Below are 15890 nucleotides of genomic sequence, written 5' to 3'. Positions count from 1 at the left end.
AAGAACACCAAACCAAAAAGCAATGCTTACGAACTTCAGTTTGCAACTAATTGATTAAAGAAAAACAACACAGTACAATGACTACAATCGCCTTGTGATATACTGCATAATTCTCATCAGTTTTATTTTTGGTGTACATACACATTGTGCAGTGTTTTAAAACATGAAATACTTATTAGAATTAAATACATTTGGAATTGTAAAGAATTTAAAAAAAATATATAGAAAATTTTAGGTCAAAAGCCTAGCCAAGCTGAAATATGACAGGATTGGGGGATTTTTATTCAATTTGAGTATTTTAGTCTAGAATTTGAAATCTTCTTGTCGGTCATCCACAATTCTTGGTTTCATGAAAAAAAATCATTTTTTTTTATTTAAATCAATTTGGAATTAATGGGCATTGGTGGAGTCAATGAATTCCATGGTAGTAGTGATGGTAAGCAGTGGTGATAAATCCACAATGCAGCATTTCTTTAGGGTTCAAGTGTTTTGATTTTTTAATCAGGAAGCTGAAAAGTATACTGTGTTCTTCATAACTACTGCCAGGCCTGCCATAAATTAATAGTATATCACATTAACTTTAGAGAGAATGAATGATGAACATTTAGAAGTCATGTTTGGCACACGCAGATCATCAGGCATTAAACTAGTCTGAAAGGGAGTTCTTACTTTCTGCAGTTATGAAAAATAGTTTTTGTAGATTCAGTGACTTTTCAGATTGACAAAAAAAAAAAAAAAAGTTTTTCTTTACTTGCCCCTTTAAGTAAATTGAATGTATAATAATGAGCTATTTATTGTCTGGTATGAAGTAATCTTCTTGTATCAAAGTGCCATGTTTATACCTGTAAATTCTTGTACTAAAACAAAATCATATTTCTATAGTTTGATTTTGGCAAGTGGGTTCCTATTGAAGTTCCCTTAAAAATATTTATCGATGTAAAAAAAATAAATCACAAGTAAAAGTCAAAGTGTACATTGGTTCTCTTCAATCCTTTTGAAAAATGCCAGAGGCATTTGCATTGGAAAGGTAGGTCTATCGCACATGTGGTATGACATATAGAAAACGAGAGGACCAATATTGCTGTAGAATGGTTATACTACCAATTTTCCAACTGGGCTGAAATGATTTACAATACAACCCTGACACGTAGACTATTCACAAGACTTCCAAAAAAAGGTATGGCCATGCAGATTTTATTATTTTCCAATGTTTACTGCTATTAGAGTTCCAAGGCTACACTACCGCTCTGTGTCGAACATTATCTAGTTTAGTAACTGCTGGGAGTTATTCACTAAGCTGAGAATTACATTTGAAATTGAGTTGGAATTCACATTGAAGGTCAAAATAAAAGTCAACACTGAGATTAAGTTTTATGGGGCAAGAGTTATCCTTTAAACAAGAAATATAACTGATTTATTCTAACATGTTTTAACAGGAAGGATAAATAAATTGAGATTTCAAGTATGTGCTGGGAAGCACATAAAATATGAGACATATACAGCGCAATTATAAATAAGTTTGTATACATATACGATATATGCAATTATAAATGAATAATGATTTAGGTAGATGGATGCATGTTTTCAGGGATTTCTGACTAGCACTGTAGCACATTTAAATTAGGAAAACGTTGCATATATTGACAAAATAATTCCAGTGGACGATATATATTTAGCATGACTGATAACGGGATAAAATAATTAAGTAACTACAATAAAGAAACTTTATTACAAAAATATAACCCACTGAGTAATTCACGGACACACACAAAAAAAGTCTCAAGGAACAGACACATTCATATTCTCTGTTGCCCACATCCTGATCTCCAAGAATATTGAGATTGCGTGTTACAGATGCCGGAGTTTTTAAGCATTTATATTCAGGGAGAATTTTACTCTTAATTTGTAATGCACTTTGTTGGATGAAACACATACTGCCTAGTTGCAATTTCTGCCTTGTGAAGATGTATAATTGTATCTTTTTTTATGTACCTATCGGACATTGGAAATAGTACTGGTAAATCATGCTTATTTGCATTCATATTTTTCCATTCAATGACCTGCAGTGATATCTTACAGTTAAAGGTTCCTGTGTTTTCAAAATTATTTGCATAACCATATAGCTCATAAAACCCACTAAGCAAATATAGTCATTTTATCCCAGTTGCAAAGTTAGCTGGTTTGCTTTCAGTTATAAAAAAAAAATATATATATATATATTCCAAATCATTCAGTCCTTCACAGAATTGGAGAATGCAAATCTAATAAACGACCGTAAGACCTAGAGTCCCATGGCCTAAAAGTGCTTATCACAATGATGCCCGATGTCTTCTGATTCTTACTTTTCCTTGTAGATTTAAGTTCCCCCTGGACCAAAGATTCCCATCCTCTTTTTTTTTTTTTTTTTTTTTTTTAAACTTTTCTCTTTTCTTTTGATGGTATTGATACAAACCTATATCTGACAGCTAATTGGATAAAATGCCATTTGCCTAAATTTAGTCTATGGAAAACACCTAAAAAAAAAACCCCAACCTTTCCAAAAACTATTTTCACTAATTACATTTTCAATAGTTAACTTTGAATTAACTGTAGGAAATGTAAAGGAGAGGTGTCTCAAACGTTTACCGGTTTTCATGGTGATTCCTCTACATTTAGTACTTCGCACCATTTTTCAGATCCCAACACTACTGTCAAGTTCTCATACAAAACGGACATAAACAAGACAGGCATGGTTTCCGTGAAATAAAAGGGCTTTATTCATCTTACAAAGGTCTGACAAATGACTCGCTCTTCTCTATACATACCTTTATACTTTTAAAACATCTTTAGAGAAGGTAAAGTTACAGGATAAATGTGCATGAAATTATAATTTACATTACAACACACACATTGAATTTTGCATTGAAAATGAGACAACTTGATGGATGACAATTACACAGACATGAGTTTTAATAGCTTATTAAGAGTGTCTTTGTTTACAACGGTACATCAAAAATGACAACACTGCCTAGTATATTACAAGCAAACAATATTGAACTCTGCATAGTTTATACATATGCTTTGTTTTAATTTAATTGTATCCGGTTTCAACTATTTACTATCTGGCCACAAAAAGCCTGACATTCATATTAAAATGTGTTGCTTTAGAGTCTACTTAACTATCTTCATATAGATTCTTGTCAGTCTTTTTTTCACTGACGAATAGGCATTCGTTAGGGGAGGCTAAAATAAATTATGCACACAAAATATCTCAAAAATGCATTTAAAAACGTAAACATGACTGCAGGTAAGTTGGGCCTGCGCTCACAACACAAGATTTCTAAGTTTAAATTCATGAAATAATGTAACTTGAGAATAGTCAAATGAATGCGAGGTAATATGCAATGAACAGTACAACGTAAACACTGCAATTAAATGTTGTGCAAATTACAAGGTCATACTAAATAAAAACAAAACTACTTCAAAAATAAATAAATTAAAAAATTTAAAATAAAATAAAATAAAAACAAAAACATAGCCACCAAGAAAAATCACTATCCAAAAACAACAGAGGGATTAGAGATCCTCTGTTTGGATACATTTTGGTTGCAAAAGTTCTTGGTTTGGTAGTTTAAAGTGACAGTACACAAATGCATTATTATTTTTGTACAAGTAAAATACAGACATGCTTTTTTTTCTTTTTAAAGAACACGAGTGTCAAAACTGGAAGCGAAAGTGTCTATAATCTGTAAACCATTAAAAGAATATCACACCTCCTGATTCAACAATCAATAATCGCAACAGTCCTCTGAATGACTAATCATTGAAAGATTAGCATTATTCCCCCAATTACTTGGTGCATGGCTCTGTAGTGCTCTTAGGATCAACATATGGATGGTTTCCTTTCACATAATAGGGAACAAATGCAACATGCCTGTAAACTGTCAAACCACTAAAACATCATTGTTAGCACCAATGCCCATGCCTCATTGACCATTCTCCGTATAGTAAAGTAGATAGTTTGACCAGCTTTAAACTTTGTAATAAAACATCTTTAGTAGTAACAGTGATCCTTAAATTGTAGCCATCATTGAAAAGGTTCAGTCTTTATGGACACTATAAGAGAAAGCAGCCGTGACCATCACCCTCTCCTTTACTGGCCTCTGCATATGCCTTCTTAAAGTAACACACATGCATATCCACACCCATTCAACGACAGTAATCTAGCTTTAAAAAAAAATCCTCATCCATTATCCTCATTACATCATTCTAGAACACCCTCTAACTCGGTCAACTGTAGAGAAAGACTATTTCTTCACTACGCATTATGCAGCAGCAGATCAATGTTTGGAAGCAGAAAATGTTCCAAAATATAAATCTTTAAATAATATCGAAAATGCATGACTGTGTCTTGAAGGCAGCGGGCAACATCCTCATCTTCAGAGTACCATCTGCTCCACAGGAGAAGATGCGCTTGTTTTCTCCTACTTCAATCTGCATGACACCAGCCCCAATATTCCGAAATATGGACTGCTTTGCATGCTCGTTTTTAAACGAATGAATTAAACCGTGTCCTGTCAGCTTCCACACCTAAATTAGAAATCAAAACAAACAAATCAATTTACATTTCTGCTGTCTAATGATTGCAATTCTGAATTTATTCACAAATAGCATAGACCCAACTTTTTTTTTTTTAATTCTTTGTTATTATTTTTCGTGCTCAGTTGTACAAGAAAGGTAATTTAGGCATTTCGTGGGTTTACATTTTTCACGTATAGATTGGTTTCAATTATTTACGCAACATTTGTGGTTTGTTTCAAGCTGTACAGTGCTCACTTGTGGTGAGCACATTTGTGTTGTGACCATGTTAGGGGACAAGCCCGGGTCTGGCTGGTTTGTAGCAGGCTGATAACCCAACTTTTAATAACTTTTTTTCCCTAAATGTTAGCTACTTCTGTTTGAATATGTTGTTAGATGCATATTGTGCCTTACCTTCATGTTACCTTCAGCTGAGCCAGTAACAAAATAATCTTCAGATGCGTCTAGAGCCAAGGCCTTTACAGCTGAATCGTGAGCCTGGAACGTGTGAAGGGTCTGCCTCTGTCTTATGTCAAAGATGCAAATACTTCCTTTTCTGCCACCAGTGATCAAGAGCTGTTGCTTCGGTGCATACTGGAGGACTGTGGCACCATTTTCATGGCAATTGAAAGCTAGATCAAACAGAACAGAAACACATTAGTGTAAATAAGACTGTCAAAAATTGTTACTGTGCAATGTATTAGTCACTTCTTTAACCCGTACATAGGGGGTACTGTTTTACTCGGGAGACTTCGCTGAACTCAAATATTAGTGTTTTAAACTGGTAAATTGTATTACAACGATGATATTTTAAGTAAAAGTGAAGTTTTTTGCATTTTTTACAAACGAACAGCACTTTTATGGACTATATTATTGTTGTAATATGTTTTACGGTTTTAAAACACTAATATTTGTGTTTAGTGAAGTCTCCCGAGAATAACAGTACCCCACATGTACAGGTTTTATGGTGTTTTGGAAAGTTAGAGAGTCACATATAAGGCTTGCATTTCATTTTTTTGACATTTAAATTTGCCAGATTGGTTATGTTGCCTTTGAGAGCGTATGGTAGCCCAGGAATGAGAATTACCCCCATGATGGCATACCATTTGCAAAAGTAGACAACCCAAGGTATTGCAAAGTGGGGTATGTCCAGTCTTTCTTAGCAGCCACTTAGTCACAAACACTGGACAAATATTCGTTTTTTGCTTTTTTCACACAAAAACAAATATGAACGCTAACTTTGGCCAGTGCTTGTGACTAAGTGGCTACTAAAAAAGACTAAACATACCCCACTCTCAATACCTTGGGTTGTCTACTTTTTCAAATGGTATGCCATTATGGGGGTAATTCTCATTACTGGGCTACCACACCGTCTCAAAGGCAATATAACTAATCTGGCAAATTTCAAATTGAAAATGGAACGTTCTATATTTGACCCTTTAACTTTCCAAAACACCATAAAACCTGTTAATGGGGGGTACAGTTGTACTCGTGAGACATCGCAGGAAAACCTAACAGTATTATGACATTCACAGCTAAAATGTCAGACGAAAATACAAATTTAAAAAAATATCTTATTTTCTCAAATTTTTTAAAATGTTATTCATAATAAATTATGTTCCATATATGAATAGTTAATGATAAATGAAAGCCCTGTTTCTCCTGAACAAAATGATATATAAGTGTGGGTGAACTTAATGTGACAGCGGTGAATTACGGTTGAACAGACATTTAGCGCAAATTCCAGTTTTTGTTTACGTTTTGTTTTGATCAGAACGTGCACTATTGACTCCGTCCTGAAGGGGTTAAAATTCTATTTTATGGCTTGGTAACATGTTATTGTTCTAGGTTAAATTGCAGCACCTCTTTCTCAATGAGTTAAGAGGATCACAATTTAGGTTACTCACACAATCTCTAGAATGTGAATGGTGAATATCCCAATCACTCACACAACATTTGGACACTTTGAAAAAAAAAAGAAGCAGTTAGTGACCAGCTAACAAATGTATTCCTCTGCTTATAAAAAAAAATGGGGATAAAATAATATTTTTGCAAGGTAAGGGTAATAGTTACACCCACACATGTGCTATTAAACACACAACTCTTCTCGTATATATACAAAACCTTCTATTTGATGTTATCCCAATAAATATCTAACAACTGTGTAAAACTATTTAAGTATGCTCTGCTGTAACTAATGAATAGTGAATGTGTAACATACTGCACCTGCATGCAAGTATTCTAGTACTTCTAAAGGTCTGCATGTTATGATAATCGAATGTTAACATTCTCAACACAATATGCACTTTGGACATTTTATTGAGATTTATATAAAAGCAGACGGCTTACCATGAACAAGACTGTTACTGGATGATATCAGCGTATCCCACAGGCATACATTTCTACAAAGAAAATAAATATATACATATAATTTGCAAATCAGTAAGCCATAAAGCATTTATACTCAAATAATGTGATGAACTTTGTCATTTGAGATAGGTAGTTTCATGCAACTGTTAAAAAGATCTGTAGTGTTGCTGTGATTCCTTTGCCTATACTATTTGGTTATTCTAATCAACATAGGCTAGGTTAAATGAGTGCTTCCCTTTCCCAGCCATTACATGTATGTTTGCAATTTGGCTAATGCTAAAAAAAAAAAAAAAAAAAAAAAAAAAATTACACAAAAATGTTATCCTTCACAACAACCCATTAGTAGATTCTCAGTAATGCAAGAATGATGTAGAGTCTGCCGGCATTCATTTTTTTACGTATTACATAACGCTTTACATGGCAGATATTGGGCATAAACCACTGCACATTAAGAGATTCAGTAAAGATTCTTATTGTAACAATTTACATTTGGATTTGCAAATACTGGAGGGAGTGTGTTGGCACAGTGGCTTGCACGGAAGCTGGGAATTGCCCTAATATATGAACAAATCCTCTGTTAAACAATAAGAGCCCATTTTATATTACGATCAGCTGAATTTATTTTTAGTCATGTTGTGTACCTGTTATCATTGGACTGTCCAGCTGTTGCGACCAAGCTTGACGAGGTAATGAAGGCAAAGTCACCGGTAGTTTTAGTGTGACACTGCCAACTCTAGACCAATAAGAAAAACGGAATTCAAATAAGCATTGAAAAAAAAAAGCTAAATGACAGCTTGGCTGTACAAACATTAAACAATCTTGCAGCAACTTAAATGATAAATATGTTGCTTATTTACATCCTTTGATCTTTATGGAAAGAGATAGTGACAACCCTACTAATAAGCATCCTCAGCATTTTTACTTAATGTGTTATCAAGTGCTCTTATTTAAAGATTAATATTTTAAATTTGTGCTGCAAATAACACAAACATGATCAACGTATCCAGGATTCAACGTACAATACCATCAATTGCCAGTAAGCTTCAGCTTGCAACTCCAGCATTAAGCAGAGAGGAATACGTATGTTTTCAAGCAGGTGAGTAGCCTGGGTGGCTAGAAAAGGCCTAGCTCAGGCATTGGCAACCTTCGGCACTCCAGATTTTTTTGGACTACACCTCCCATGATGCTTTGCCAGCATTATGGGTGTAAGAGCATTATGGGGGATGTAGTCCACAACATCTGGAGTGCTGAAGGTTGCCTTCCCCTGGTCTAGTTAATGACACATATCTAGGTGTATTCTCTGAACTGTGACATAAGCTGGAAACTAGTCAAACACGAATGTAAATACATATAACTCATATCTGTACACACACCTGGCCATTTGGGTCTATAGGGAGGAATGTTAAACCATATTCTTAAGGTGGAAATAGAGCATTTCTGGGACAGAGAACTAAACAGCTCTGAACTTGGCTCATACCATTTAGTATGAGTAGTCGTCTCTAGTAAATGGACAACATAGGACCAGCACTCCTTAATTTCACTTTTCTTTCATTCCAGTGACATACTTTTGAAGGAGGTCAATTTCTTTAGTGTATATACATGTCTTAAAGTCTTAATGTGTGAAATATATTAAATGTTCTGAGCATAAACCAAATACTCTGCTCTGTTTCGCGTGATGTTTTGAACTAAACAAATAAGATAATTAAGATATCTAAAATATTCCAAAATCATTCAACCTGCTGGACAAATCTCCAGCTGCTAATAGAGCAAAGGTACTCACAATGGTATATTTCTTTTGTTAATTTTAATTTCTAAACAACATTAACTTATTTTTCTTTGTCTGCAGCAGCCAAAAGCATTAGATAAAAAAATGGACCTTTCCAGTTAAGATAGCTGCGATAAAATGCGATAACACATGGATATATGCATGCTACAGTGTAACGCATTTGGGTTTGATATGAAATATCAAAGTTACAAAACAGACTGATTACTGGAACTTTCTCAAATAATATCGTGCCGATGGGGTTCCTCGATTTCCAAGCTAAATAACACAATTAAAATAACACCTTTAAAGCTATTGTCGTCAAAGTATGACGTCATCATCGCAAGAAGCGTAGCACGTAATAAAGCACTAAACAAACACTGGTTAACAAACTAAATTAAATATAAAAATAAAGATGAGTTTCCTCTATTTCCAAAGTTCTAACATATTACTTTTACAAATCCTTATGCAGGTTGATTTGTTACAGAAGTTTTGCTGCTTAATGCAGCTTATTTCATGTAAAACTTTGCAATCAGAAGGAATAAATTGTACATCAGTGGGTTCGCAGAAAACATTCAGAATCACCTGATTGCTTAGACTTTTACTGAAAGGCAAATTATTTTCACAATATACGCAAATGGAACATTAAAATAGAAGCTGTGCAATTTCAAGGTTTGGAGAAAATCCATAATTATGATTTAAATATAAAAAGCTTTGATGCGAATACATATACATTCGAAGCAATTATAACTAACAGGTTTAATCCGGTTATCATTTTGGATGCAGCAGTAAACAGAAAAATTACCGTCAAGCAAGCCCACTCTATTATAAATGTACCCGAGCAGTTTGTAATGACAAGGGCCTGCCACCGCTTCTATGACAATGAAGGAAACCAGGTTGGGCTTAAGTGAACATTAAAGCAGAAGATGAGGCAGATCACCGGTCTGGCAAAGCTGTAGCAAGAATTAAAAACACGTTGACAACAAATTGTTCTTTACTGGCTGCTGCTTGAGAGATGTAAGAAAGGAATGTGATTGATTGGCAGTGTTTTTACCATATGTCCTTTTGATTTATAATCTTATCCTGTACTCCGGACCAGCTGTACGATTCAAAGTTAAGTTCAATAAAATCAGCAATGCAAAACAAAACTCCCCAAATAAAAAAAAAAAAATGTTTAAATAAAAAAAAAATCACTGAGACTCGTAACTTTAATACGATAGTGTTCCTTTCAAGCTTGTTTTGGTGAGAAAACCGAAATAAATTGTTAAAGAAAAAAAGCTTTCCTGCACCTTTCCCTTTATATAATGGTTTCAGCAATGCTCACAAAAAGTGCTTAGAGGGAGCACTTCAATAGAAATGGTTCAAAAGAAGAATTCCAGCATTAAAGGACCACTATAGGCACCCAGACCACTCCAGCTTAATGAAGTGGTCTGGGTGCCAGGTTCCTCTAGGGTTAACCCTGCCTGCTGTAAACACATTCAGCCGATGATGTCCAAAGGAGGAGGAGAGTCCCCGGCGCTGGAGAAAGGTAAGTGATTAACCCCTTCCTCCAACTTCAGCCTGACAGGAGGGGGGCCATGAGGGTGGGGGCACCCTCAGGGCACTATAGTGCCAGGAAAGCGAGTTTGTTTTCCTGGCACAATAGTGATCCTTTAAGGTAAGATAACTTACCCTTTTAAAATGCATGTGGCCCAGATAAAAATCTGCACCAATGCACTTGCACCAATATGCAACAGCTAGCCAACATAAATAGAAGACATATATAATGATAAAATGTGAGTACTTTTCCAGGGAAAAAAAATGCAAATAAGTGCATGTGTACAAATTCATATGCCTCGCATACTTGAGGTAGCAAGCAAAATGTGCAGTGCTTCTTACGCTCTGGAGGGGAGGGAAAGCACTTATTGGCTGAAATATTTCTCTATTGAGAAATAGCAAATGAGAACCTTTTTTGTTAATGCATAAATTGTATAAGAATGTAAAGAACTCGGGGGCGGGGCCTGACAGCCAAGATGGCTAGACGCGTTTGTCACAAGCTCCTGCTAAACTACGCTAAACTACCTGTAACACTAAGGCAAACTGGGAGAAAACCGACCCTAGGCAACCAGAGGGCCACCCCAAACACCCTCGGCTACTCCCAAAGCCTGGATCTGGGTGACCCGATAGCAGCACGCAGCGCAACAGCCTGCGGCCTAACACGGTCGACGACCTGGGTGTTGGGGGAGGCGGCCGATCTCCCGACCCCGGGCTCCAAGCGGCCACAAGACTCTGCACAGCCCCGTTCCCCCCCCCCCCCCCCGGACCGGCGGGGGATATCCCGGTCCCTACAGGGTGCGACCTCATCTCAGCAGGGCCAACAAGGGGCAAAAACCCTGGAGCCGCATGGCCTCCGAAGATGGCGGATGACAAGCACCCCTCACGAGCACATGCAAATTCAAGGAGTGATAGGGAGGTTGAGCCCATTGAGGCCTCCTTTGAAAAGTTCTGGCAAGCATTCTGGCTCCACCTGAAACTCCGGGCACACCGGCTACCCACTCATGCGAAACCGACAAAGAAAGCGGCGGTACTGCCATACAGGCGCAAGGCCTGCTCCACGCGGAAGCCAGCCCGACGCCCACAAGCCCAGAGGAGCCCGAACCCGACGACACTCAAGAACACCTCTCCGAGTGCCAAAGCCCAACCCAGCCTCACAGCAAAAGCAGGAATCTCCCCAGCAACACTGCTCTCGAAGAGACCCTGTTGGAAACCGGGAACGATCAGCACCACAGCACAAGAGGGGTCACCCACACTCCCATGACTCACACCCGCAAAGGGGCTTACCTCTAGGGGCACCATGGAGGCCTCACGACCAGGCACACACGAAGCTCCACGCACAGCCCCGACATCGGGCCATCAATGCCCCCGGGCAAGTCACCCCCAAGATGGACAGGTCTGTACACCCGGTGGGCATAGGCTGAAGGGGATGAGGCGGCTTACGGTGATGGGCTACTCACAAAAGTACCCCTCTTGCGGGGGTTGACTGACCGGGACTCTTGATGCTACAGATGAGTCAATCACTCCATGCCTCATATAGTCTCTATATGCAAATGTTGAAGTTTTTATTGTTTTTCCTTGATTTGGTGTTAACTCTTATATTTTTATGTTATGCCTTAACAAGTAACTGTTTAGGCCACCTCTATTCTCTTGCATATACTCTGTGAGGATGATAAAGCAAATTTTAAGAGCAGTTGTTATATGCAAATGTAGGATTTCCTTCTACTTAAGTGACTACAGCGATGACCCAGCTAACATGTACCTAGTCATGTGGATCTAAATACCTACCATAGCCAATCTAGCAACGTCAAGCATAAATTGTTATACACTTATTTAATTTCAAAGGGTCCAGTAACATGTTCTGAGAAAAGCTACTGGTTGCCTCATTAGTTAGCAGAACAACTATAATCTCAGTTTAATATCTTATATTTTGCAACGAGCTAGCCGTTCAGCGACCATCGCTTGCTCCTTCTATTGTTAGTAGGCCAGGACCCTAGACATATATAGACCAAACATGTTTATATGACGTCTACTCACAGAACCACGCTACTCCTACCATTTCTGTTTCATAATATATAAAATTGTGCAGACATTTTACTTGCCATGTTTGAAAATGTATGATTTTGCGTGTGACTGCTGTTGTGGCAGCACAGGCTTGTTGTTAAAACATGCACAACAAAAATAAAGAATAAAAAAAAAAAAAAAAAAAAAAAAGAATGTAAAGACCTCATGCTACAAAATCCAGCCAGGACTAGCAGTTTATAACACTTATTTACTAAATTTAAAAACGTAACTCACCAGGTAAGGTTTTGGACTGGAGGTGGTTTGGTTTACTTGCCAAATGCTTAGAAATCCTTCCCCATCGGCAACACCACACTAAAACACGACAAAACAAAATATAATTGTATATAACATTCACTCTCAAACAATTGTAAGGAATAGTAAGAACATCTTATAAATGATTTGCCTCGAATTCAAAAAATAAATAAAAATAATTAAGCAGCACAATACATCTACATTCTCTGATGAATCAGTAATATTTATCAGACAGACAGGCTGTTTTGTTTTGTAATGCATCAAAATGGGTGTCACAATTACTGCACGTAAAGACATGAAAGAAAAACTACAAACTTGTGTAAATGAAACACGCACATCACTTGTTGAGATCATCAATACCCACTAAACGAAAATCAGTGTTGCCATTTCATTGAGGAGCCTCAGGGACAGCATGTTCGGGCTGGCTAGCCACGCATAACACTGAGGAGACACAGGGCCCCTATCATCATATGCCAGAGAGGTTATTGGAATCCGTGAGAGATGTTGAATTAGAGGAGAGAATTCGTTTAACCCATACAAGTCTCTTGAGATTGTATGACATTCTTAAGGATGACTTTGAGCCATTGTCCTAGAGGAATAGGGCAGTACCTGGTATTGTGTGGATATTAAGTTGCATACATTTTCTTGTACTTGGCAGTTCCCAGAAGACTGAGGGTGTTATGAGTGGAATAACTTTGTCAACCTTCTCCTTTCCTCACCGACCTTAGTCATCTCTGTCAGATGTTCATTATCTTTACCTTATTTACTGAACGCTGGCATATGGTGAAGAGGGGTTTCTACAGAAGGGGAGGATTTTCAATTTTTTGGGAGCCATAGATTGTCTCTCTGACCACACCAAAATCAAGAGGAGCTATTTAAGAAATGCTAGCACTTCCACTCTTCAATGTGCAAGTCAAGCCACATCTGAACTAATTTGTCCGTGTCCGTTAAATTAGCTAGATAATTTTCAACAGATTTTTCGTAAATTGACCCCATAATTGGTTAATCAGTTAATCGCATGGAAACTCAATCATCAAATTGGGGGAACAAATGTGATACAAACAATTTTCAACATGAAATGATTGTTGGTGACAGATGTGATGTAAGCACATCAGAGCTCACTGATCTCCTTGGATATTAGCATACAACAGTCTCTGGAGTTTAAAGAGAATACAAGGTCATAAAAAATGTGTTCAAGCTGGTAGGAATGGGACAATAAAATAAATAACTACACTACAACAGTGCTAGGCAGAGGAGCACACTGAACCTTGAAGTGGATGGGCTACTGTCGCAGACAGATCACCATATTGTTTTTCACTACTTTCAAGCAAAAAACTGAAGCTACAGTAGGCACAGGTGCACTAAAACAGCAGACGATTGAAATACAATCTGTCAAATCTGAATTTCTGCTTACAAATGTAGTTTGTAGAATTAAACGTGTCAAACAAAAATCGATGAATCCATCCAGTCTTGTGTAAACTGTTTAGGTTGGCAGTGTGATGGTGCACATTAGCCCCTCAATACCAATAATAATGCCACATTTTATTGAAGTACTGTTATTGAGTATGTGCATCCTTTATGGCCACAGTCTATCCATTTTATTATAGGAAGACTTGCCAGTTCACAAAGCATGATAGTAAGTTTAGTCTACCCTCGCGAGTGACCAGAACCCAATCTAACTCCTGTGATCATGAGAAAATGGGAGATTTACAGCTTAAATGTTCTCAAGTAAATGTGGAGCAAACAGTGTGATGCCATTATGTCACCATATACCAGGACCTTTCACTGAATGTTTCCTGCACTTTGTAGAACCCACTGTCCTGAGATTAGGAGCCTCTTCACTGTACATAGTCAAAACGGTGCATTACAGAGAATAATGCATTGATGATGTCAAGTGATGTTAAGTGACATTAAAGTGGAACCTTGTATTTACTAACTTTTGGGTTTAGTGAATGCAACAGCAAGACATTACACTAACTGTCTAATGAGACAAACCTTATTGCCTTGGGAGTTAAAATACAATCTTGTAACCCGAGCATTTCCAGCTTGCCGAAAGCATAGAAGTTGTTGGGGCCGACTCCATTCAAACATACGAACGCTGCCATCCTGAGCCCCCGTTAGATCTAAGGGAAACCAAGATAGGAACATGAATTTCACTCTCAAAATATTACGGAGGCTCAACAAGTACAGGAGACTGTTACTTACAGCACTGATGAACAGGGTGTGAAGCCATTCTTTTCACGTTATTTAGATTACGCTTAATGAGCTTTAAGGAAGAACAAAAAAACAAAAACAAAAAAGAAAGAAATTACAAAATTAAAGTATATGTACATAAAAAGGAGTAGGTGCACAAAATTCTAAGTTTTATTAATTTGAGTTATGTTAATATCAGTCTCCAGACAGGCAGACAATATCAGTCAGTGAGAACCATGACGGCAGTATACTATACAGCACTAAGCACTATAAGCCCTACTGTTTATCAGTTTTGAACCAAATATCTTATTTTAGAGAAAGAGATGTAAACGTAGTCTGCCTATTTTGTACAATAACACAACTTCATTCTGCTTTTTGTTTCCGGTTTTAGAACAGCATGGTCTATTTCTAGTTCCCAGAACTTTTCTAATTTATTAGTCTCTAGTCCATCAGTTGGAAAGTTACACCCTGCATCATATTAAATTTACTCTAGAAAAACAGGTACCCATTAAATTGCAGCTATATGTCTTTCTCCAAATGTCCTATTGTTGTACCTACTGGTTAAAATTATTATTATTATTTTTTTTAATCCACACACATTTCCCCCATCTTACACCTTATTAACCCCTTAAGGACCAAACTTCTGGAATAAAAGGGGATCATGACGTGTCACACATGTCATGTGTCCTTAAGGGGTTAAATATCTTGAAATATATGTACATTGTATCATATCATGCCAGTCCTTCTTGGCTTAAGTTATACATATTTATAACGTTGGAAAGGGCACATACCACTCCAGCTCCAGTGCTTGTCTGACCACTACCCAGCCAAGGCATGGATGAAGATGACTGCATCTGACTTATGTTAAAGGATGCCACACTTGACTGTGGAATGGCAGAGGTCGATCCCCTAAAATCTAGGTCATCGGAACTACAGACAAACAGTAATTACTCATCACAGCATTATAGCAGATTTCAGCAACACACAGCATTTCATCACACTGTATAATTTGTATATTGAAACTGAAAAATAGAAATTAATTCTTTGATTCCTTCACAATCTGCAGCCTTTCCCATAATTATTCATACATTAAAAGTATATACAGTGCTGTACAAAAGTCTTAGGCCACCATTAGATTTGTTGTTTTAGCAATGGTATA

At 37.1% G+C, this 15890-nt stretch overlaps 1 protein-coding gene across 3 annotated transcripts in view; it reads right to left on the bottom strand.

Moving 5' to 3' along the window:
* Positions 1–2732: 2732 nt before the first annotated feature.
* Positions 2733–15890, bottom strand: part of DMXL2 (Dmx like 2) — a 124337-nt gene continuing 111179 nt past the window's right edge. For all 3 annotated transcript variants that reach the window (XM_063449040.1, XM_063449038.1, XM_063449039.1), the window contains 8 exons: positions 15523–15661; positions 14744–14804; positions 14534–14661; positions 12521–12598; positions 7569–7660; positions 6907–6959; positions 4972–5189; positions 2733–4569 (listed from right to left, as the gene is read on the bottom strand). In XM_063449040.1, coding sequence (XP_063305110.1) covers positions 4360–4569; positions 4972–5189; positions 6907–6959; positions 7569–7660; positions 12521–12598; positions 14534–14661; positions 14744–14804; positions 15523–15661 — 979 coding nt within the window. In that variant the 3' untranslated portion in view covers positions 2733–4359. The remainder of the gene's footprint in view (positions 4570–4971; positions 5190–6906; positions 6960–7568; positions 7661–12520; positions 12599–14533; positions 14662–14743; positions 14805–15522; positions 15662–15890) is intronic.

This window comes from Pelobates fuscus, chromosome 3, assembly GCF_036172605.1.
Source record: "Pelobates fuscus isolate aPelFus1 chromosome 3, aPelFus1.pri, whole genome shotgun sequence".
Lineage (NCBI taxonomy): Eukaryota > Metazoa > Chordata > Amphibia > Anura > Pelobatidae > Pelobates > Pelobates fuscus.
Note: the sequence above shows the minus strand (reverse complement) of the source record. Positions and strands in the feature narration are given on the sequence as shown.